The sequence below is a fragment of the Verticillium alfalfae genome, genomic scaffold (assembly GCF_000150825.1).
Source record: "Verticillium alfalfae VaMs.102 supercont1.3 genomic scaffold, whole genome shotgun sequence".
NCBI lineage: Eukaryota > Fungi > Ascomycota > Sordariomycetes > Glomerellales > Plectosphaerellaceae > Verticillium > Verticillium alfalfae.
In genome coordinates this window covers 1,460,378-1,482,584 of record NW_003315036.1, presented here as the reverse complement: position 1 = coordinate 1,482,584, position 22,207 = coordinate 1,460,378, and the positions used below count along the sequence as shown (strand labels likewise).

Sequence of the window (22,207 nt, the reverse complement as noted above, 5' to 3'; positions counted from 1 at the left end):
CGCTCAAAAATGGGTCGCGTAACCCCAATAATTGGTTTGTGATGGTGGAAAGGTGTCATGGGAAAGATGGGGACATGATATCGAATGATCTCATACATACAACATTATTTGAGCCGCTAGAACACTCACTAACAAGTTGGTTGAATCTAATGTATTCTTCCCTTTTCGAGATCTATGAAACCGGGTACAACTACTGGATTAGTGATCGGATTCCTCTGGCGGCTGGGCACAAGCCTCAATGCAGGCCCATGTGCGTTTATTAGGAGAACAAGCGGGCTCCTCAATCTGGACGAGATCCCGTTGCATTGATGACTGCTGATCTGACCGTTGGTTGGTCCAACGTCAGACAGGGTCTTTTAGGCGCATATCAAAGTTCACTTGAAAGACGGAGAACAGTCTGGTCGAGGGTGAGAATATCGGTGTAGTAGCCTTCATGTCCCAGGTGGTAAAACTTGCGATTTCACTCCTGGTATTTTGCTATGTACGGACATTTCTCGCTCGCAGTGATATGATCTGGTATGCAAAGCACGAAAAACCAGAGCACAGTAAAGTTACATCTACGACTGTCTTTCTGCCAGCTCTTTGACTCTGTGGCCAGCCCAAGCCCCATACCCCTTCAACATGCCTGTTCCCGTCCCCTTCCACTGCGCCGAGTAAGTCTGTATCCGCCGATACCTTTCCACCATCCACACCTTCTCCCGCCGCTCCATCTCAACAACCTTCTCTTTCCCTCTGCCTTTCACTGCTTCCCCAACGACAGCATACGCCGTCTTGGCAAGACATACGGGACACAGGTACGGCGGCTGCCGGCCATCCTCGCCAACCCCAGCCGTACTCTGCATGACGCAAGCATAGAGCGCACAGTGCGCCAACCCAAGGCAATGCCCGAGCTCATGGCTCGCTGTCCGACAGACACTCGCAAGCCAGACTGCACTCCAACCGCCCTTGCCCCGTGGCACCATACCGCTCCGCGCGGCCAAGACCGCCGCGCGGAGGCCTCCCTCAGCAGGTGTTGCCGATTCGGACGTTTCGCCTTCGTGATCGCACACGGCTTCGATCCACCACGCGCAGTGCGAGGCGGGCCAGGCGTGCGAGCGGTCGACGTCGTTGTGCGCGTCGAGGGCCGGATTGTACCGGAACGAAGAGACGAGGCAGATGCGTGAGGCCCCGTAGGCACGGCCGCAGCAGAAGTCATCGGAGGGAGACTCGTAGGTGTCGTGGTGGGTAAGAAGCATGACGGCGTAGGCGTCTTCTGGCAGGGGCGCCGCGAGAAGGGCGTCGAGGAGGTCGCCGAGGTTCAACTGGTGTGAGACGGCATCGGGCGAGGGACGATGACGGATACGGGTGCAATCACCTGATGGATCGGCAAGGCCTACATATGAGCCCGAGGACGAAGGCTGTGCTGTAGGCCAGGTGACAAAGGTGTAGTGCGACTTGAGGGTCTTGATGGAAAGGCCGTGGTAAAAAGCCTCGAGGTACGCGGCTATGTCAGAGGCAACAGGACGCGTGAGATTTGACGGAAGCCCGGGTGGCGGCGGATACTCAGGCGGAACCTTGGGCTCTAGCCAGGCATTCATGAACGAAACCTCATTTGAGACTGTGGGAGCCTCTATCACGTACAATGTACTGCGTGTGGATGTGACGCGGTTTCTTCCTTTGCGCAGGGCAAATGACCGAAGCCCGTCTGGATCTTGTTTGGGGTCCTCGGCAATATCGTCTCCTGGCAACACAAGCGGCGCGGGGAACGTTAAAGAGCTGGGAATGTCCTCAGGGGCAGTATAGTTGGAGGGTTGCTTAGAATGGCTCGCCTCACTCAGCCGCTCTTCAATGCTGGGGTAAACATAACCAGCTTCAGTCGCATGCGGAGAGACACCCGTGTAAAGTCGCTTATGGGCACATGACTGGGGCCGGGTGGGAGCCATGATCTTCCAGGTCTTTATATGGTGGCCTTAAGTCTCGGTGTATTGTCAGCGGACGAGGTGACCAAATGATTCTGTGGATACTTATAATTGTGGCTTGACGTCAAAGGTTATCGGAACGATGAGTCATTTGAAGCTGAAAATTCGTTTCCATAGTAGATGAATATGATCCTGTGATGTCTCGAAGGATCGATATTGGTGCTCATAACGGCGGCGCTAGACGCGGCAAGACGCGTCGAACCAGGTGTATAGTACGGCATGCTACTGTAACCACTTGGCAACAGAGACGTCTGGCCAATTGCCTGCTATTGGTATCCTTGATCAAGCCATCACCTGCCCAGAACGGAAAGCTGCGCCTTGCATAATTTTGACCACCGTATTTTCCAGCGGCTGCTGCCTAATATTAGTTGCCTCGTTTCGCATCTGGTCGCTCGGATTGCAAAGATTTCCAGGGATGCATCTCGCCAGGCCCCAAATGAGCATCGGTGCCTCGCTGCTTCGAGCCTGGGGCAGAGCTGGATGAACGCATTCATAACTCTAAAAAGTTGCTACCGCCACCCCAAAGTCCCGCTTGTAGTGCTCTGGAAGCCAGGCGTCGACCGCCACGCTCCGGCTATGGAAAGACTGGATCTCACATCTTATATCACCTTCGTTCTTTTGGAGATTAATAGTGCCATCCTTTGAGGGGCAACATGTTCTCTGCCGCTGCACTATTCAATCTTGGCCCCCCTCGCAATATCCAAGCGCTTCTTCTCAGCCTGCTTCTTCAAGGCCACTGGAAGCAGGTCCGGATACCACACCTTCGCAGTCTCTACGAAGCTCGTGAGCATACTGACAAACACAGTGTCGCCGACAGAGTCGTCAAATATCCCAGAAAAGAATGTTCCAGAGTCAGCAACTATCCTCTCGCCCCTAGACAGGTCTACGACGTGTGCCGGAACATCTACCGCAAAGTCATCCGGCATCAGACGGAGGTTGACATTTTGAAAGAAAGGAATCGAGAGTCGTGAGCCTAAGCGGTTCCCATGCTTGTCAAGAAATCCAGTCGAGCCAAGTATCACACGATGCGTCGTCGCGATACACACTCCGCGTGTAAGAATCTCCAGTAGGCGGCCGATGTTCACCACGAGAGTCCCCGGGATCGGAGGGACGGCGATCCAGTTACCAGTCTTGCTCTGCACTTCGAGGCAGTTGTGATCGCCTCCTTGGAGCAGATATGTCATGAATGAACTGTCCTTGTGCGGAGCAATTCCATAGCGAGCACCCCTATTTGACTCCTCCAGAGGGGCAGGGTACATCCGTAGATTCAGGCGACTGAACGGCGCGTCTTTGAACAGCCAACTGAAAGAGTTGGTCTCCAGGCCGAGGGCCTCAGATGTTAATGAGATGAAGGATGTGGCCAGGTCTTGGACGGCACAGCGGTACGTTTCAACGGCCTGGTGAAAGTCCGGTACGGCATTTTGATCTGGCCACTCCAACGACAAAGCAGTCAGTACCTGCAGTGTGCACATAGAAAGGTCTCGGAACGAACATGCTCACCTGGCTAGGGCCGTGCAGGTTGAGATACGCCAACGCAGCTGGGTTCGGAGGAGGATAGTCGGGCCCAAACTTCGGCCGCACTCGAGTTAAAAAATATTTTCCAAATTAGCGAGGAGCGGATAAGACTCACAAATACAGATTCGTTTTGGCCTGTAATAGCCACAGTCTTCTCAGAATTCATTCTGTTATACCCAAGGAAATGCTTGCTGTGCGCCATATCAATATCCATTTTCTTTTGCAGGGGAAGACTGAAGAAGGCATTTGTCTGCTCGAGCACGGCTCTTTGCACCTCTTCGGGAATCGAATGATTGCTGAGGTAGAAGAATCCCACATTCACAATGGCATTCCGCAGCTGTGAGAGGAATTCCGCCTTTCCGGTTGGGTGCTGTGAGAGAGAATAGTCCAGAACGGGGACTTCTGTGAATTCACCCTCCATGGTGATACGGCAGGCATGGACATTGGCAAAGATCCGATGATTAACTGCACTGTTCTCTCTTGCTTCCTGGGAAGCGTATATGTATCTGAACTCCGTGGTCTCTGTCGTTCTTCAGTGCCTCTGTCGTTCTTCAGTGCCTAGAATCAATGAAGTCTCGCCGGCTCCACTGAGACAATGTGCTGGTACGTGACGGGCAGTTACAGAATGCATGGTCGATTGCGTTTCACACAATATCGAGTTTAGAGTAGCACATAGTTGGTGCTGGGCTTATGTATACAGATGAGATGGGTCGAGGCAGGCATGGCGGGACGTTACATGCACACGAGAGAGCGCAGTCTCCTCACATGGCGTTCTAAAATCTGGCTCAGTCGTGTCAATCCACATGAAGTTTCACAGAGTGGGCTGAATTATCAGGTGGATATAGCAAGAAGACGGAGAGAGTTTCCACAATGAACGTAAAGCCTGCCTAGAGATAGTTGAAAATCCAACCAGCTGGCTACATCGCGTGACAATGGGATATAGCTGCCTTTTGAGCCTTCACCAAATGCATAAGCTACGGATTTCTAATGATTCGCGGGGCTCTGCGTCGTCGTTGTCTTCTAACTCAGCGCTCGAGTGTAGGACGCCGCCGGCAGCAATGCTGCCAGCTCGCTCCTCGTCACTGTCGAAAAATCTCAGAACTAGACACTCCTCGGGCGTCTGGTTGTCGATCCAGTACCATTTGTGCTGCTGAGAGTACCTGGCCAGATAGCACTCCGCCGAGTGCGTCTCGCAGACACCCTCGCGGCCCAGGGAAGGTGTGGGCACGGCCGCCGGGACGTAGTCGTCTTCCCTGAAAGTCGTATAGTCCAAAACTGCTAGCGGATCCCGGCGCACTGTCTTAAGTGGCCTCCATGTCGAGTAAAGCGCCCATCGGGGACCGCCGCTATGTTTGTAGCTATCGCTCAGGTCTTTGCCAGCAGCCAACAGGGAATCCTCAAAACGGATGATCTCGGCAGCAGCCTCTGCGGTCTGGGGATGGAACCTCCGGATGTGCATCCGGGCCCCGTCGGGCGAGTAATCCAAGTGGATTTTAGACGCGGGACTGCCACCTCCAGAGATGGGGTCGAATCCGATGAATTGGGGAAATCCGGTCTTCAGCTCAGAAGTGTTGTCGCCTGCGCTCCCATGAGTCGCAAGAGAGTCAGTGGCGGACCAGAGCGCACAGCGTAGGAGAAGAGCCTCCGTGACGACGGTTGTGCACCCAGTCAATTGCTTGAGAGCCAACTCGGTGTCGGGAATGACGTGCTGCTTGAGCAGTTCGGGGTTTTTGAATGAATCAGGGCAGTGCGGAGGTGCGTGCAGGGCTGTTGGACGCCGAATCGCTGTGAAGCCGTGATCCCTCAGCGAAACATGGCTAGAGCTTGTGGTCAGCTCGTCAAGAGCAGGGACAGGTCGGACGGAGTGAAGAGGCAGGAAATGCGTGTCGCCGAACTCCGTGATGTCAGGAAGATGGAAGTTGTGAGGGCTTGGTTGTGGAGTATGTCCTTCGGCAACATAACGTAGCTTCGCTTTTGTCAAGGCTGCGGCGGAGCGACTTTGCTCGGCATGGACAGTGATCGTGGCGAACATGGTAACTCAATTTTTGGATGGTCTTCTCACCACGCCCGTAGCATTGAAACGGCAATTTTCCAAGACAAGACCTACTAGCATCCGCTATTGACGAGCTTGAAGATTAGTGATCGAGTTGTTATCTGTAATTTGAACCACCATAATCGTCCCCGTCGCGATGTCGGCAGGTCGTGGGAGTGTAGAAATCAGGCTGTAACACAGAGCAACATATCGATGCAATCGCTTCTCTTTGTTACACCAGGCCCACAGAAAGACACCATCGCAGCAGTGGTCCTTCTGACCGCCGGTTGCCTGCATTGTTCGACTGATGCAGCGAACCAAGATACATTGGAATGTCCGTGTCGGATACCTCTCATCCAGTCACCCGCTATGTGCGGATTCCCTCATCAAGAAGTGAGAGTGCGAGACAAGCATGATACTGCATCCGTGCTTTACCTTGGTCGCTGCAATACTGGAATCAGTGAGGAGTAATTAGGCCACTCCGGCGGAGCTCGTACTGCATACGCGCGCCGCCGGAGTCACACATGTCGCTTCTCGTCGAGAATTGACAGCACTTGCAGCAAGCCAAGCACAGCGACCATGCAGGCATCCCATCCATCTCCCCGACCGCTAAAACGATACTGGTTCTACCATGTCTCACCGAGGATTGTCCCGGATATATGCAGATCACAGCTACACGATGACCCGAGAGTCTTTCGGCAGCCGGCCGCTGTGTATCGTCTTTCCGATCAGTAAGACGGTGCTGTGTTCCGCCCACGTAAAATTAGGAACCAAACTATGAGAATTTCAACATAGATGGGTGATTCCGGGACTCCAGTGTGTAAAATGATGCTCCATGTTTAAATCGATGGAGCCTGTACGAGTGGCAGGCTGCTGACATCGCGCAACGTCGGCGTTTCATTTAGGCAGATTAGAGAATCGAAGAAGAAAAACAAACTGCGTAAGAACGTTTTGTCATCCATGGTTTTGTTCTCGGTATGCCAGGCATATGTGGTTGATGAACAGATGGAACACAGCTTGAAGAAAGAGATCTCGCGCCTGTACAAGCTGAATCTTCATCATTCTTACAGCCTCCAATGACCTCAAACAGCATGGAAAGCGCTGCAACATTACGAGCTGGAAATCTCTTCAGCGTAACAGGACTCATCGCAGTCGTGACAGGTGGCGGTACAGGTATGCTCGGGGACAACAGAATCGAGCCAGAGTTGACGTGCTGAGCCTCCTGCTTAGGCCTAGGTCTTCTTATGACCAAAGCACTGGTTGCCAATGGGGCCACTGTTTATGTATTGGGAAGGCGCGGCGATGTTCTGAGGCAGGCCGCTCAGAGTACAAGCGTTGAGGCTGTGAAGCCGGTTATTTGCGATGTCACATCCAAGGCAAGCCTCACATCCGCCGCAAATGTGATCTTAGCGGATAGAGGGTACATCAATCTGCTCATCTGCAACGCCGGCATCAGTGGTCCGCAGACGCATCGATCATCTTCTGAGGACCAGATATCGGTCGAAGATTTTGCATGTGTCAACATGGACGTGCCAATTGAAGATTATACTAGAACCTTCGAGGCGAATGTTGTTGCGACCTGGTACACTACCATGGCCTTCCTGAGACTCCTAGACGCCGGCAACAGAAAGGGAAACGTGAGGCAGAAGTCTCAGGTAGTGGCCATCACGTCCATCGCAGCTTTCAACAAGGTGGGTTATCACGAGACTAGTCTCATGGAAGCACACGGATAATGACAAGAACGCAACAGGTTAACACAGCCGGGTTCGCTTACAGTCAGTCCAAGGCGGCATGCACGCATCTGATGAAGAATCTAGCTGTCGCGCTGCCAAGGTGGGAGATACGAGCAAACATGATATGCCCAGGACGTCAGTACATCGAACTTTCCTCCTCCTTCAACATTGTAGCTCACTTTGAATCTCCAAGTATACCCGAGCGAGATGTCCGGCCCCATCATAGACCGAGGAGGGGTTGGAAGGGACATGGTTCCACTTGAGAGGTTGGGAAATGAAGAGGATATGGCCGGAGCGGTGCTGTATCTTGCTTCAGGAGCTGGCGCCTACTGTAATGGGTCTATAATTATGACCGACGGGGGACGGCTAGGCAATTTCGCGTCTACATTCTGATGAGCAGACGTGCTTTTCATTTTCCAAGCTGCTCTTTTATCTTAAACATACCACAAGACCAGCATATATCGCCACATCTCCTCACTCGTGATACTTTTCCCCTCACTTGAACTTGTAGTATTCCTAGAGATGTTGAGATGGGCTCTACGTTTAAGCATAGAAATGGGACTATGATGCGGTTTTCTAAATGCTACAGCAGGCCTTAGAGCTGCCGCGGCACCGTCTTGAGTGACTTATGGCAGTGCTCCGAATAAACTCTCTCCACACGTACCTTAGTGTAGTCAATATAGAACATTAAATGATCCATTTGGCTGCGATGGACGTATGGAAATCTGGACGTTCACCTAACAACGCTTGGTCGGCTTCGCATTTACTCCGTCCCGTATCCATGGCCACCAGCATGTATTATGTGGTGTGACTATCATGTATAGGTTTAAGATTGATCACCAAGGTTGTCTCAGCTTTGGCCGATGTCGTGATTCAGGGGAACTTCGCCGGATACGGAATTGGGCAGCTAGTTTTCTTGTTTCTGGCGTTGCGCTCTGCGGGACGGAGATCCTCCGGCATATGCATTACAAACACGTAGAGCGCAGGAGATTACCTTGACTGCAAGAGTCATTGGCATAATACGCGTCGGCACGGAAGTACTCGTAGTGGCTGCATATGTGCTCAAGAAAGCATGTTCACGGGCCGTGACTTGGGGCAACACAGTGACCAAGAATTTCTGTCTTCCATTCTAGGCTTAAGGATGGCATTACAAGTATTATAAAATCGTGTATTGGGACTGTGCTCCAATCTCATGTCTACAGCTTCATACCACTCGCTCTCCGTGTTGCCCCGACATCTCGCGCCAAACCAACGCCGTCTCTCATCTGAATCCATTCATTTCCCATCAATTATCTCATCATGTACTACCAAGAGATGCTCAACGACTGGCTGAAGGACCATGTCCTTCAGGCTCCATACATGAAGGATGAGCCTGCCTTTTATCGCAACATCGAGAAGCATCTCGATACCCTCCGAGCTGACTTCAGACTCTCTACAGCAAAACCTCGCTGGGATGACACTGTTATTGATTGGGCGTCTAGCGACTTCCTCTCACTGAACCGTACCGGCCGGATTCGAGACGCCTATCTCAAAGAAATGGCGAAGCATGGCGAAGACTGGGACCTGAGTGCTGCAGGCTCTCGCCTTCAGTACGGAAACTACAGCTACTTGATCGAGGTCGAGAAGCAGGTTGCCGAGTTCTTTGGCTCCGAGACTGCCTTCATCGGTCACTCAGGCTTCTTGTGTAACGTTGGCATCATCGGCGCCGTTGCACTGCCTGGTGACTGTTACCTCTACGATGAACTGGTACACGCCTCGACCCACGAGGGCATGAAGCTCAGCCGGGCATCTCACAAGGTCTCCTTCGCCCACAACGACGTGCTCTCTCTGCGTACGAATTTGAAAATGCTCCGTGACGAACACCCAGATTTCAAAGCTGGTACCAAGTCAATCCTCATTCTTGTAGAATCTATCTACAGTATGAATGGAGATGTTTGCCCTCTGAAGGAGTTCGTTCAGGCAGCTAAAGAGATTTTCCCTCTCGGCAATGCACAGTTTGTCATAGACGAGGCACACTGCGTCGGCGTCCTTGGACCTAAAGGTCGGGGACTAGTCTCGATGCTCGGCTTGGAGAAGGAAATTGCAATCCGGGTCCATATGTGTAGCAAAGCTATGGCCTCGACTGGGGGCAAGTATTCAGCTGCCTCCCTCCCCCACCCCTGCCTTCCCGATCGCATGGGTGACTGCTTTCGTGCTGACCATATCTGGCCTGTAGGTTTGATCTTGTGCAACAAGACCATCCGTGCCGTGATCATGAATCAGATGCGGTTCGCCGTTTACAGTGGCGCCCCATCGTTCCCCATGGTCGCCTCCATCAGGGCCGGCATCGAATTGCTCTCTACCGGAGCGACGATCACTGTATGTATGACAGATGTCTACCTCAATTCTCACCACTCTCGCCTCTGGAAACTACGCATCATCACTGACAATACTTTCACGAGACAGGAGCAGCAGAGCATCCAAGATATCGTGACCTATTTTTTCGAGAAGCTAACCAACAATGTGGAGTGGCAACGAGCTAAAGCTGCGGGTCTCCTTTCATGTCCCCTCTCGGAAGGCTGGGAGCAGCGCGTCTGTCATACACATATCGTACCCATCTGGACAAAGCCGCGCCACGAGCAGTACCTGTTCTTCCACATGATGTCGGAAAACATGAATGCCTACAGCTTCGCATATCCGGTCGTCCCAAAGGGCAAAAGCCGCGTTCGCATGGTTTTCCATGCCCACAACACCAAGGCCGACGTCGACAAGACGGTCGGCACTATAGCCGAGTGGGTCAGGGAGATGCTCGATATTGAACAGGACGAGTCGGCAGAATATGTCCCCCGCATCGCTAGCGAGGTATACAGCATGAAGGCTGAGGTCAGGGGTTAATAGCGGCTGTGGTGAATTTGAGAAGTGTACTGGCTGGTCAATACTGCGCTTGGAGCAGGCGCCATTGCGAGCCCAGTCCCGACAGCATACCTTTACTATGAATTTAAGAGTTTGATATCCTGTGCGCCCTCGTGATTCTTATACCGAGGTTCTGCTTCAGGGAATCCCTCAGTGGGAACACCACTTGCACAGGTCCTTTGCCAGTATATTACGCCTACATGGCAGGGGCTTGGCTCACGGGCTGATGGTGGATTAGACCATGTGGGTCATATCTGTTGACATGCGAGCTTAACAGTCTGCTGCTAAGAGGAAGAAGAAAAAGGTCTGACTGCAGAAGGATAGCTTTCCCTAGAAGCTGACATTTCAATATCTCTCAATGATCCATTTTCGGCGCGCTTCCTCCGTCATTGAATCCATCATGTGCATCTCGCCATTTTTAACGTCCGTATATCTCTGTACAACCTCGCGTCCCAAGGACTCCTTCAGCACCTCATTGCTTTTGAGAGCATCAAGAGCCTCCCCTAAGTTCTTGGGAAACCTCCTCTTCACACCAAGATCTTGTCGCTGCTCATCCGTAAGTTTCGCTGGATCGACGGCACAGTCGAGCCAAATCAAGGGCTCCCCCTTGACCAAGCCATCTGTTCCGGCTGCAAGTATGCCTGCTACAGCGATGTAGGGGTTCGCCAGACCATCCAGAGTCTTCATCTCCCAGTGACTGTCTACACACTTTCGCAGTGGTGCCTCCTTGTTCTGTGTACCCCACGTTATCCAACAGCCACCAGCCCAAAAGCTATCTACCATACGCTCGTAGCTCGCAGGATTGGGATAGGCCAAAGCAATAAGAGCTGGGTAGTTTGTAAGGATACCTGCGTAGAAGCTTTCGTAGACCTTGGGCGCATTCCCGCCAGGGGAGCAGATCGATATTGTACATGCGAGGCAGAGCCACTACCTCCAGCAAAGGGCTTCGGATGCAGTGTCACGTGGAACCCATTCCGCATGGCCACGGCTTCGATAATGTGACGGGTCCGAAGCAGGGTATCACATGCTTCCAGAGGCGTCAGTGGCGGCAGGACGATTTCGTACTGTCCCGGCCCCGTTTCGGTGTGAAGCTGCTCGATCTCAATGCCTGCAGCTTGCAGGTTGTCGAGTAGCTCATCAATTTTGCTGTTAAAGCTTCCGTGTCGGCCACAGTCGGCGATTGCTCTAGCCAAAGACCATCCGTGAGCGACGTGGCGCAAAGCTTGTGGCTGATTCTCTCCGCAGGTCTCAAGTATCACGAATTCGAGCTCGAAGCCAAGCAGAAACGATAAACCGTGCATCTCTGCTGATGCGAGAGTATTTCGGAGAAGTGTTCGGGGGCAAAGATCAACGTCAGATCCGTCCTTGTGTTTGAAATCAAGAAATACTGATGCATGGCCCGGAACAGGACCTTGCCTCAGAGACAGCCAGTCTGGAAAAGCCTCATACATCCCGGTACCGGTGATCTCCGGAACCAAGGCGTCCGTTTGGAGCATTCCAAGGCTAGCCTTGGTGATCGGTAAACTGAAGGGCTCACCACACTCCAATAAGGCCAGCACCCGCTTCATGGGGACCAGGCGGCATCTTGCGGTCGATGTATAGTCATGCCAGCAGAGTCTGAGCCACTTGCTGTTAAACTTTCGCAGTTGTTGCAAAATAGGGGTGACCTTGGTAGACCCGTTGGTGCCACTACTCCCGTTGGATAATGACATTGTGTAAGGGATTTGATAGGAGTTTTCTTTTTTGGACAGTATATGGCAGACGAAATTTGTCAGTGGAGGTTGAGGGTGCTGTTCCAAATATGGGCCGTGAAAAAAGCCAACACCTCGACTGACTAGGGGTGGATATATGTATTTTCGGCCAATGCCGCGTTGAGTGTACAAATCATGTAACCGCTTCTCTCGATCAACTGCAATATCATTGTGTCCCCTATATCCACATTGTATTCTAGATTCAGGCCAGCGCTTTTTTGTGCCATTTGAGTGTCTCAGTGCTCTGCAATTAGTGACCCAGGTTTGTGGTCAAACACGAGCACAGGCGTCCGCGCCCTTTACTACTGAGACAGGACTGCTGCCAGAGCCTGTCGATAAGAGGAAGAATTAACGAATTTTGTCAGTAAATCGTGAATGAAAGCAGACGATAGGAAGGAAGTCAATCTCTCTCATAAGGGAAAGACGTAGGGCTTATAGAACCAATGGATTGGCAAAGAGAACATGAACTAGTATGCTACCTATCGACCGACCGATCTTCAAACGCCAATTCTTCCTTCATAATCATACGCCTCCTCGTTTATGATAGCATGCATAGTCTCGTTGTCTCTTAACGCTGTAATTCTAAAAAAGAAATGTATTGGTTCCCCTCTTCTCTCCCACTTGAAGTCCGGTGTCTGTCGTCTTAACACGTATCGCGTAGCGACATGATTGTGTTCCCCTTACACGAGTGCTCGTATGACGAGAGACTAAGCAGGCCGCCTTTTTTTTCGGCCTGGAGTCTCGGCTCATTTGTAGTGTCCTAGGTGGAGGTTCCGCTCGCTGTCGATGAGGTTGTTATGATCCAGTTGCTCGATTGATTTCATTTTTACATGTTGTTGCTTCTTGTCAGCGGCCACCGATACTCGGCCGGGAAATATTTCATCGTAGTATTTTCTAATAATCGGGCACTTCTCTCCGTGTTACTGGACTGACCAGGGACACCTTGACATTTAGCTCTTTAGAACCAGCACGCATACTCTTCGCAAGAAGCAAGACTATAGTGAAGCACACTATGAACGCACGCCGTCAATATTCCGCCGAGCTCGAGTTCGACGAGCTTCCCGATCCCAAGCGAGTGTGGGCTGGCACCCCAGGCAGCCGAGAGGAAGGCCTTGGTCGACTCGTCTTGCTGACAAGCGAGCGCACCCGCGACGCTGCCAAGGAGATTGTGACTGGTCAACGTGTTGGTCTCAATTGGGATCTGAGGAAGCTTGAGTATCCAGGCTACGGTCGAATCTCCTGCGGCCATCAGGTGGTGCCCATCTTGGATGGTGACGCCTTCGACGATGTGTACACCATCAACCCTCGTGAGTAAGTCATCGAATCTGACCGAGCTTTTCATTAACACCGGTCCCATTAGAGCAGAGCAGCCAGTGGGACGGTCTTCGTCATTGGGGAATATTGTCAGATCAAGAGCCCACGAGGCGAGAATGGTACGGCGGCACGACCAAGGCCGAGATCCTGGATCGCACCAGTGACCGTATTGGCATCCATCACTGGGCCCAAGAGGGTATCACCGGCCGCGCCGTACTCATCGACTATGCGTCGTGGGCAGACAAACAGGCCATCAGTTACTCTGCCTTTTCCCTCCACACTATCAAGCTTCAGGACATCATCGCCATCGCCGCGGAATCCAGTGTCACGTTCAAAAAGGGGGACATCTTGCTAGTACGAAGCGGAATGATCCGCGAGTGGGAGAAGATGGACGAAAAAGCCAGGAAGGCTTACCAGGCCCTTCAGTCACCGCATCATGCTGGTCTTGAGGCCACCACGGACGTTCTGCGGTGGGTCTGGGACACCGGAATAGCTGCAGTCGCTGGCGACGCCATCTCTTTCGAGGTCTTCCCGCCGCTCGGAGACATCAGCCTCCACGACTACTTCCTCGCTTCTTGGGGCATGCCAATTGGTACGTCCTTAGCCGCGGCCCCTATAGGTGTTTCTGCACTCAAAACCCCATACGAGCTGACCCTTCCGGGAACCAGGTGAGATGTTCGATTTGGAAAAGCTTGCCGAGGCATGCAAGCAGCTTGACAGGTGGACTTTTTTCTTCGCCTCGATGCCACTTAACATGCCCGGTGGTGTGTCTTCTCCGCCCAATGCGCAGGCCATTTTTTAGTCACTTATCACCCTGAGATTAGGATTGTTGGGACGCATGAGATGAGATACTAGGGAGCCAAATTGAAATTAATGATCATGATAACAAATGGTCCTAGAGCTCTCGCAGATATTAGCCATGTAGACCAGCTTAATCGACCAGGATGGTTCTGTTCCACGCTACTTCATACTGCAACTGTGGCTAGGGCCTCATAAGTTACTACTAATAAAATGGTTCCTCTGTTCGGCCTAGGTGAGTATTGTGTACATTCGGGAATATACAACCTGAGCATGGAATTATCCAATGCGCTATACGTAGGTAGCCACACCCTGTCGAAGATCCAAATACTCGATAGCGTATAGTCCAAGCTCGACAGGTGCTGGTGCAGCCCAAATCTCCATGTCTAGGGACTTGCGTTCCCCTCGCTGAATTTCTGTGCTCAGTACCACCAGATCACAATCGGTGACACCGATAGGTACACTTCGTCAGACCTTCACTTTGGGGGGGTGGCTGATTTTGCAGCCTTGCTCGTTTACGGCACAGTCCTTGAAATTTTCATTCTTCTCGTGCGGACACAACGACGTACAGGCTCTGAACGGAGAACAAGCTCAGCAGCCGCCTTGGTCATGATGTTCTAGCCGGTGGTAGCGATAGGAGACATGGATGCTACCTGGAGAATCTCCAACATCGGTTGGGCTTTACAAATTAACAGTACTGAAGCTCACCCGATTTGATCAACAAATATAGACGCCACGATGAACTCGTCGTGGTCGAGCAGACCGTCTCTCCCTCCCTCACTGTCTGCCGACGGCAATTTGTGCTACCTCTTAGGTTTTGCCGCGTACGTTGTGCTTCATCGGTCTCGTCGATCTCGACGGTGCTTGTCTACGGTTTGACACTGGTCTGGTATTCGTGTCGATACTGAGTTAGAGCGATATTTTAACCGTGTGAACTAAAGCCAGGGCTGTCTCGGAATGCTACGTGTTTGCTTGTTTGATCCCAGATCGGGTCCAAACGCATATTATAGCGCGTCCGCCCACGTCGAAATTAGAACGGCATCGTTTTCCCAAACTGGTTTGGATACTGCTACGACATTCTGCATTCTATCGGCGGTTGCCCTTCCCCGTAACACCACCTCCACGTATCCCCGCCCGGTCAACTGGCCAGCCATAAAACATCATCCAACAAGAATGATGTCGCAATGCTCCGGCGATGGACTGGCTTCCCGCCGGGCAGAATCATCTCCTCTGCTGGGAAACAGGGCCACTGATGGATCATGTACATCGTATAACCCTGCCGGCTATGACACCAACGAAGCCGTGACCTTCCAGCCGAGCGCTCCATTGCCAAAAAAGCAAGTTCTCTTGCTATGCTATGCACGTCTGATGGAGCCGCTCGCCTTCTTCTCCATCTTTCCTTACGTGGCCGAGATGGTCCAGCGTAACGGCAACCTTGCGGACTCTGATGTCGGTTTCTATAGCGGCCTCGTCGAGGCGGCCTTCTCAGCGGCGCAAGCTGTGACCCTGCTACTCTGGGGCACACTAGCCGATCGTTTCGGGCGCAGATCGATGCTCATGTACAGTCTCGCCGGCATGGCAACCGGCACGGCCCTATTCGGCACGGCTTCGGAATTATGGCATATGATACTCTTCCGAAGCCTCACGGGCCTATTCTCCGGCGCCAACCTCATCATACGCACCATGATTGGCGAGCTGTGCACGCCGGACTCGCAGGCCGCCTTCTTCAGCTGGTATGCTGTTGCCGGGAATCTGGGCATCTTCATCGGACCCATCATCGGCGGTGCTCTCGCGGATCCGGCCAACCAGTATCCCTCGGTCTTTGGGGACAGCGCGTTCCTGCAGCGCCATCCCTACGCCTTGTCTGGTTTCACCACGGCGGCCATGACCGGCACCGCCGTCCTGATCACCGCCGTCGCAATCCCAGAGACGCTGCCGGAACAGGCAGGCGGCAGTCTCTCCAGGGCATGTCAGATAGTGCAGCAGGACTCTCCGCAGCCCTCGATGCGGCAGATACTGCAAACGACGCAGGTGCAGGCCGTGCTGGGCGGCTACGCGTATGTCATGTTCATCGCCATTGCTTTCATGGCCATCCATCCCGTCGCGCTGTACACGCCCGTCCACCATGGAGGGCTCGGGCTCTCGACGGCCCAGATCACGATCTTCATCGCGGCTGTCAGCGCCAGCGAGACTGTGTGGCTCATGATTGCATTCCCCGTGCTGCAGCGCCGAGTCGGTACGAAACGCGTCCTGGTCGTCTGCTCGTGGCTGTGGCCGCTCTTCTTCGCTGGGTATACGGTCACCAGTGCGCTCGAGCGAGAGGGTCAAACCATCGCTGCCGTGGTTGTGGCCGTGTTCAACATTGTCGTTGGGCCGGGGGCGTTCATGGCCTTCACCGCCGTCCAGCTGGCCGTCAACGAGGCGAGCCCGAGCCCCGGCGTCCTGGGGAAGCTGAACTCGTCGATCGAGATCCTGTCCAGCATTATCAGGAGCGTTGTTCCAGGCATAGCCACGGCCGTCTTCGCAGTCGGGGCGCGAGGGAACATTTTAGGCGGCTATCTAGCTTGGGTGGTCCTCATCGTGTCCACGATGGGTCTCCCATTAATCCTGAAGCGATTCCCGGATGATCACGTTCGTTGTTGACCAGGGACTCGAGCAATTGCGGCTGCTACACCAGAATTGGATCATCCCAGGACAGGGAAACGCCTTTGAGCCTACCGATTTGATTTCAAGAGAGGTGTGGGCTTTGGCAGCCGCTTCACGGCTCTGTATTGTATCCTATGTATCATGCCCAGTTCGCTTCTGAAGCGGTATTTAAAATCTGCGACTAAACAAATTGCACTGGGAATCAAAATCATGTCAACATATCTATTAAACCTTGTCATGCCGGGCAAATAAATTGCGAGCCCCATTGTGCAACTTTTGGAACGAGAACATGCTGAATCTGGAGGCGTCCTGCTCACACAGTTGGCGTCGTGAACCTCACACACCCGACGACCTCTCTTCAAGAGCCCAGAGCCCAACCCTCTGACTCGTAAGGAATCGCCAGCACACAAGAGAATACTCATGGCTCAGCAGACCATGCTGAAATCGAAGGCAGCAGGTGACTGACCGACACTTCTCCCGAATGACGTTCATCACAACTCACCTCTTCCTCGCGACGAATAAGCAAGCGCCACACGACACACGCCCACCAGGCCAGGGTTCGCAGCAGCCCGTGACGTCCTCCCAAGATAGCAGCATAGCACACGCCGACAGTCCTTTCTTCTTTTCATCCCCAACGACCGGGACGCAAGGTACGAGACACACCGGGCCAAGCATCAGCCGAGAGAGACGTGGCGCCAGGTACCATCACATCCTCCCTCTTCGGTTCTCACGAGGCGAGAAAAGAACTCGCGGTCAAGCTCTCTCCCCTGCCCCGACCCTCCCAGTAACTCAAATCAAGGATCCCGACATGTTGAGAGATAGCGAGGGTTTTTTCCCCTTCCGTCATTCTCATCACATCACCACACAATCCAAATGCGTGCAGTGTGGCGCTTCTTTTCTCGCCGGAGACGCCCGCCAACACGAGCGCCACAACGAGACATTGCCTGCTGCGCGAGGACGGCCTTCCTGTCGCGAAAAGCCCGCGCCCAGACCGAGAGAAATGCCGTTGTGCATCAACTTCTCGGGGGCCGAGGCTGATAGCGTCGCATTCAACGATTGCGAACCAAATACTTTGGGGGGGGGAGCGGCACCACATCGGGCAATGCCGCACGTTTGCGAAATGCCGCCGTCCCTTTCGTTGAGCGATGCCAAGATATCATCTCATTCAGTGTCCCAAGTGAAATGCGCCGGATCGACCGCTCAATCGCCACGGAAAGTTTACGTTGCGCTGCGTTCAGCCTCGTCTCCTCATGCACTGTGACCAAAGGCCGATCCGAGCGATGTGAACCTCGCTACCTCCCCCCCGGTCGCGATCTTCGCTGAATGGGAAAGCCAATTCCGGGGACGAGCTACCGCCCAGGGGCGAAACAAGCCGTGCTTCTCCAAGAGATTGAAATATGGTGCTTCTCCAAGAGATTGAAATATGGTGCTTCTCCAAGAGATTGAAATCATGGACATCACCTGGTGATAACTGACCAAGATTCAGAGTTCGAGCGGACTACCGCTTCAGCGCCATGGGCCAATGGGCCGTGGCCGTGCACGCCGCGGCACGGGAGGAAGGGAGGAAGGGAGGGCGGGCTACGGGATCACAAGCAGCACCATCGGATGACCCTGCTGTGGACTCGGTATTGCATGGAGTCAGACGGTGATGGGCATCTCTGGTCATACTTTTTTCTGGCCCTAGCCCGATCCCACGGCCATGTCTCAAGGCTCACCACTTTGCTTTCTCACGTGGGAAAAAAAACCCGAGCATCTGTGATGACTCCAACATGTCGAGTGCAAAGCTCTTCGGGACCACACCTCCACCACGACCCAGCTAATGCAAGGTACCTCGCCAAAAGTGCCTCAGCGCTGCCTATTGTCCATGTTCTCGAACCAAGCACCTGCGCAGGTACCTGGCGAACGTGTGTGCGTGGGCGTGTGAGTGGGCTCTACACCAACTCTGGCGCAAGGCTTATTCTTTTCTTGGTTGGCGAATAGCAACCCACCCTCTCTCTTTTCTTGCCCAGACACGCTGTGCGGTGCACCGCGCAACGAAGGGCATGCGTAGAAAGCAACCCCAACAAAAAAGAACCCTGGTTTGCGCTCAACAGTGGCCGAGGCGAGGCGATTGCGATTGAAGACTTTTTCGACGGCCGTGGTGGTTGTGAGGGGTACATGTATGCGTGTGCGATGCGTGCAGGGTCTTTGCCGTCCGTAGTGGGCTGGCCTAAAACTGCTGCAGATAGGTTTCCAAGGAGCAGCTGGAAGAGGCGGCAAGGCTTGTGATGACTCTGAAGGCCAGACCAGCCTATGCTCAAGGCAAATGCAAAGGCAAAGACAAAAACGCATACCAAGAGTACTGAAATGGGAAGTTGTCATGACCCGGACATCGCCAATCGAGGCTGCTTCGCCGGCTCCTTTGGATGCGGCACGGTCGAACGTTGCTGAGCAGCCCTGGTCGAGTCGCCCATCCTTCAGGATTTCCTCGACGTCGAATTGACGTACTCAGCCATCGGTCCGTCGTACTGAAAGGCATTGTGCCGTTGAGGCACACAGCACCAGGCATGGCGACCTGGTTAATCCTTGTAACAAGCTCTTTCGCAGGCCACCGGTCTCGACCGCTGCCTTTGAAGGTTCGAGTCCGCGTTGAGCACTCGCTCAATGTGACCATGAGCATCCTCTGTGTCCAGAAAGGCACACGTCGCCCTGAGGAAAAGGTAACGCTGAACACAGCAAGTGACCGGCTGTGTCATCGCCAATCAGAGACATGTGCAGGGCACCAGTTGGCACGACACTATCGCAATCTCTCCATCACCACCTGGCCTGTCGGATCGACTCGACTCGACGGAAGCAGGGCGCGACGCGGCGTGTCTGTGTGAGGCGAGCCATCAGTAATTGCCGAAGAATCATCGAGCCCGTGAAACTGGCCTTGCAAGTTCAAGCGAGACAGCCTCTTCCTCTATCCCGTTCTCTTGAGCCCCGCTCTTTTGTGTTCTGTGAGACGTGGCACGGCGGTTGAAGCCTCCCGCCAGTTGCACGCCATGTAGCTGACAACGGAACAGCCAGAAAGAGGCACTGGTGAGGTACATGTACGATACTGACAGAATGCACGTCTATTGGTGTGACAGCGAGGCTCCAACGTGTTGACCGGCCCTTGGCCCCTTGCCAGCGAGCTTTTTTGATGCACCTCGGATCAACTCTGCAGCTTGACCGGTGAGGTTCCTCGGTTGCGACGGAGCTGTACCAAGTTACCGCAGCTTGTCATTCTTCATGTGTGACTGGAAGAGGCACGATTCATCTGGCTTATTGCGAATGCTGTGCTAGGCAGCCCTCCTTGAAGCGGCGCAGGCATCGCCCTGATGTCTCAGTATACCAGAAGTGTGAGGCACAACCCGTTGGGCACTCGTCCTGCGTCAAGAGGTAACGAAGACTGCTTCACGCGATAATGATGCCGGGGGGGACTGAAAACAGTCATCGTCGATGCTAACAGGAACAGGTAGCGATCAACACGTGGTGACCTCATGGCAGGCCAATTGAGTTGGGGTGGACAGGGTATTCTTCCCAGCGGGACCCATGTTCGTGGGTACCTTGGTCTACCAACAGGTCTTTCCCAAAGGGCGTAATCAGCCAGAAAGGCCCAGTTTTCAGCCTGAGTCAGTTGCGCTTGAACTGCCCACGTTAGGTGTCTGCGGACGGAGGAGGCCATGGGGTCTGTCCCTAATGCCATGTGGGCAGCGGACGGCGGACGGCGAACAATCGCCCTCGTGATGAGGGGTTCAGGGCCTAGAAGAGCATGAAGGCCGGAGACTGGCGGAGTTGGTAGTTGCAACGGAGAGACGTCTTTTCGTCCTTGGCCAGACCCAGCAGCAGGAGGGGGTGAGGGGCGGGGCGGACGTCCGACGCAGTGAGATAACTTCGCAAGAGGGCCAGTTGTGTGTGGCTCGTCCCCATAACGTGGAGTCGCGGATGAGCAGCAGGTGAGCGGCATATGTAGGGCAAGATCAGACGAGGGTTTTCCACGGCTGTTCTATTCCGGCTCGGAGGCGCGGAGTTGTGAGTACTCGCTGATCAAATCAGTACCCGTGTGGGTGTGGGCGATTGGGGTCATGAACGATTCGGAAGGAGAGAACAAGTCGTGTTGTTGACATGCGCCGTTGATGACGCAGCTAACCCAGTCGATAGGTTCCTTTGATTTAACGGTAGTGGTTGGTGGTAACGCATTGGCCGTCGCCCTGATGCGGCCTGGCACTGTTGACATGTTTTGACAGGTTGCGGTGCATGATTTGACATGTTTTGACAGCCTGTCTAATGAAAACAACCCGCGGCTGCAACGTTCGGTGGGAGAACTGAAGTGCTGTACCAGAGTACCACCACTCCTGCGTCCTTAACACCGAAGTCTGCATGTGAACTTCGGATCACCTCACCGGAGCTCGGGCTCTAGTCTTGCTGTACGAGGGTTTCTCGATGGGAGGGCTCAAATCCCTATTTCCACCGTCGATTAAGCCCTCGTGGACCTTCGGTGCCATGCGTGTCGGGGTATTGTGGTGTCTTCCCCTCCCGTCCATCGTGAGCCATACTGTATCGGGCACCTGTCACACCCAAGCGAGCGACTGGGCATCGACCAGACCAGCATCGTGGTGCAGCCATGCATGTACTGGAACGGGACTTGGACTGGCGAAGAATGCGCCCATTCGGTTGCGGCAAGAGGGGATGTGAAAGACCCTGACCACAATGGCGGCATTCTGAAAGTCTGACGCCACAGTGTCGGCGCGAAATGACACGCTTTCCCGCTTGCTATAGTGTCGCGACGATTCCGCTACGGGCGGATGAAGTGTCATGGACCTTGACCGTTGCCGGCTCATTCAACGTCAGGAATCATGACCGGAAAGTGTCCATGGCTGTTGAGGCAGCTTCTACCAACTATCAGGCTCCGCTGGCGAACTATCATGCTACAGCTTTCGGAACGTGCCCGTCTGGGGGAAATATGTCGCCATTCATCGTGTCACAGTGACGATTACTAACAGTGATGGCGACGGTGACTGTGACGTTGACTCTGTGGAGGCATAGAAACGGAGCACCGCCAGACGAAAAGTGGCAATCGGAGAGAGCCACTCTGAGCCGCTTGTCCATGCTGGGAAGAGGCCTCGTCGAGAGTCCAGGCCTTGCGATCATCGGCGTTGACTGGGGTGAAATGTGGGAGACGTGGCCAGGATGAGGATTGGCCATCTTGGAAGCTCTGATCCCTGTGCTGGTGATGTGGATCTTGTCGGCTCACCTGAGAGACGCATGGGTCAATTGCCGGCTGGGAGCAGGCGTCAGTGAGCATGTACTGTAGGCTTTGAGCTGACCGACCACCCTTCGTCAAGCTGCACGCACGCGCGCGCTGGTCCAGCGTTGGAAGGTTGGCCTCGCTTGCTTCCAAGCACTAAACAAATGGGAGGGACTGAGGTGCCGACAGTGTCTCATAGCCACACCGTCATGGTGAATAGCCAGGGACTATCCAAGTCACCGCCCTGTCAGCCGTTGCAGAGAATAGGCTGGCTGCCAGGCTAGCCACCAGACGCGGACGCTGACTCCCTTCGTCGC

At 53.7% G+C, this 22,207-nt stretch overlaps 8 protein-coding genes across 8 annotated transcripts; 4 read left to right on the top strand and 4 right to left on the bottom strand.

Annotated features, from left to right (window-relative positions):
- Window positions 1-557: 557 nt before the first annotated feature.
- Window positions 558-1,922, bottom strand: VDBG_02967 (conserved hypothetical protein; the record flags this gene model as incomplete). The annotated part of the gene is made up of 1 exon (XM_003006782.1): window positions 558-1,922. The coding sequence occupies one exon, from the start codon at window positions 1,920-1,922 to the stop codon at window positions 558-560; it is 1,365 nt and encodes a 454-aa protein (XP_003006828.1).
- A 707-nt stretch (window positions 1,923-2,629) lies between these two features.
- VDBG_02966 (2OG-Fe(II) oxygenase superfamily) lies at window positions 2,630-3,894 on the bottom strand (the record flags this gene model as incomplete). Its single annotated transcript, XM_003006781.1, has 3 exons — window positions 2,630-3,391; window positions 3,459-3,527; window positions 3,589-3,894. The coding sequence occupies 3 exons, from the start codon at window positions 3,892-3,894 to the stop codon at window positions 2,630-2,632; spliced, it is 1,137 nt and encodes a 378-aa protein (XP_003006827.1).
- A 537-nt stretch (window positions 3,895-4,431) lies between these two features.
- On the bottom strand, window positions 4,432-5,505 carry VDBG_02965 (GA4 desaturase; the record flags this gene model as incomplete). The annotated part of the gene is made up of 1 exon (XM_003006780.1): window positions 4,432-5,505. The coding sequence occupies one exon, from the start codon at window positions 5,503-5,505 to the stop codon at window positions 4,432-4,434; it is 1,074 nt and encodes a 357-aa protein (XP_003006826.1).
- A 1,005-nt stretch (window positions 5,506-6,510) lies between these two features.
- On the top strand, window positions 6,511-7,501 carry VDBG_02964 (short chain dehydrogenase/reductase family; the record flags this gene model as incomplete). Its single annotated transcript, XM_003006779.1, has 4 exons — window positions 6,511-6,545; window positions 6,596-6,678; window positions 6,736-7,196; window positions 7,256-7,501. 4 exons carry the CDS (start codon window positions 6,511-6,513, stop codon window positions 7,499-7,501), a joined length of 825 nt encoding a protein of 274 aa, XP_003006825.1.
- Window positions 7,502-8,537: 1,036 nt separating this feature from the next.
- VDBG_02963 (8-amino-7-oxononanoate synthase) lies at window positions 8,538-10,112 on the top strand (the record flags this gene model as incomplete). Its single annotated transcript, XM_003006778.1, has 2 exons — window positions 8,538-9,596; window positions 9,684-10,112. 2 exons carry the CDS (start codon window positions 8,538-8,540, stop codon window positions 10,110-10,112), a joined length of 1,488 nt encoding a protein of 495 aa, XP_003006824.1.
- Window positions 10,113-10,475: 363 nt separating this feature from the next.
- On the bottom strand, window positions 10,476-11,842 carry VDBG_02962 (fluG; the record flags this gene model as incomplete). The annotated part of the gene is made up of 2 exons (XM_003006777.1): window positions 10,476-10,862; window positions 11,042-11,842. The coding sequence occupies 2 exons, from the start codon at window positions 11,840-11,842 to the stop codon at window positions 10,476-10,478; spliced, it is 1,188 nt and encodes a 395-aa protein (XP_003006823.1).
- A 1,051-nt stretch (window positions 11,843-12,893) lies between these two features.
- VDBG_02961 (conserved hypothetical protein) lies at window positions 12,894-13,997 on the top strand (the record flags this gene model as incomplete). The annotated part of the gene is made up of 3 exons (XM_003006776.1): window positions 12,894-13,188; window positions 13,242-13,787; window positions 13,864-13,997. 3 exons carry the CDS (start codon window positions 12,894-12,896, stop codon window positions 13,995-13,997), a joined length of 975 nt encoding a protein of 324 aa, XP_003006822.1.
- A 1,172-nt stretch (window positions 13,998-15,169) lies between these two features.
- On the top strand, window positions 15,170-16,636 carry VDBG_02960 (conserved hypothetical protein; the record flags this gene model as incomplete). Its single annotated transcript, XM_003006775.1, has 1 exon — window positions 15,170-16,636. One exon carries the CDS (start codon window positions 15,170-15,172, stop codon window positions 16,634-16,636), a length of 1,467 nt encoding a protein of 488 aa, XP_003006821.1.
- Window positions 16,637-22,207: the final 5,571 nt, after the last annotated feature.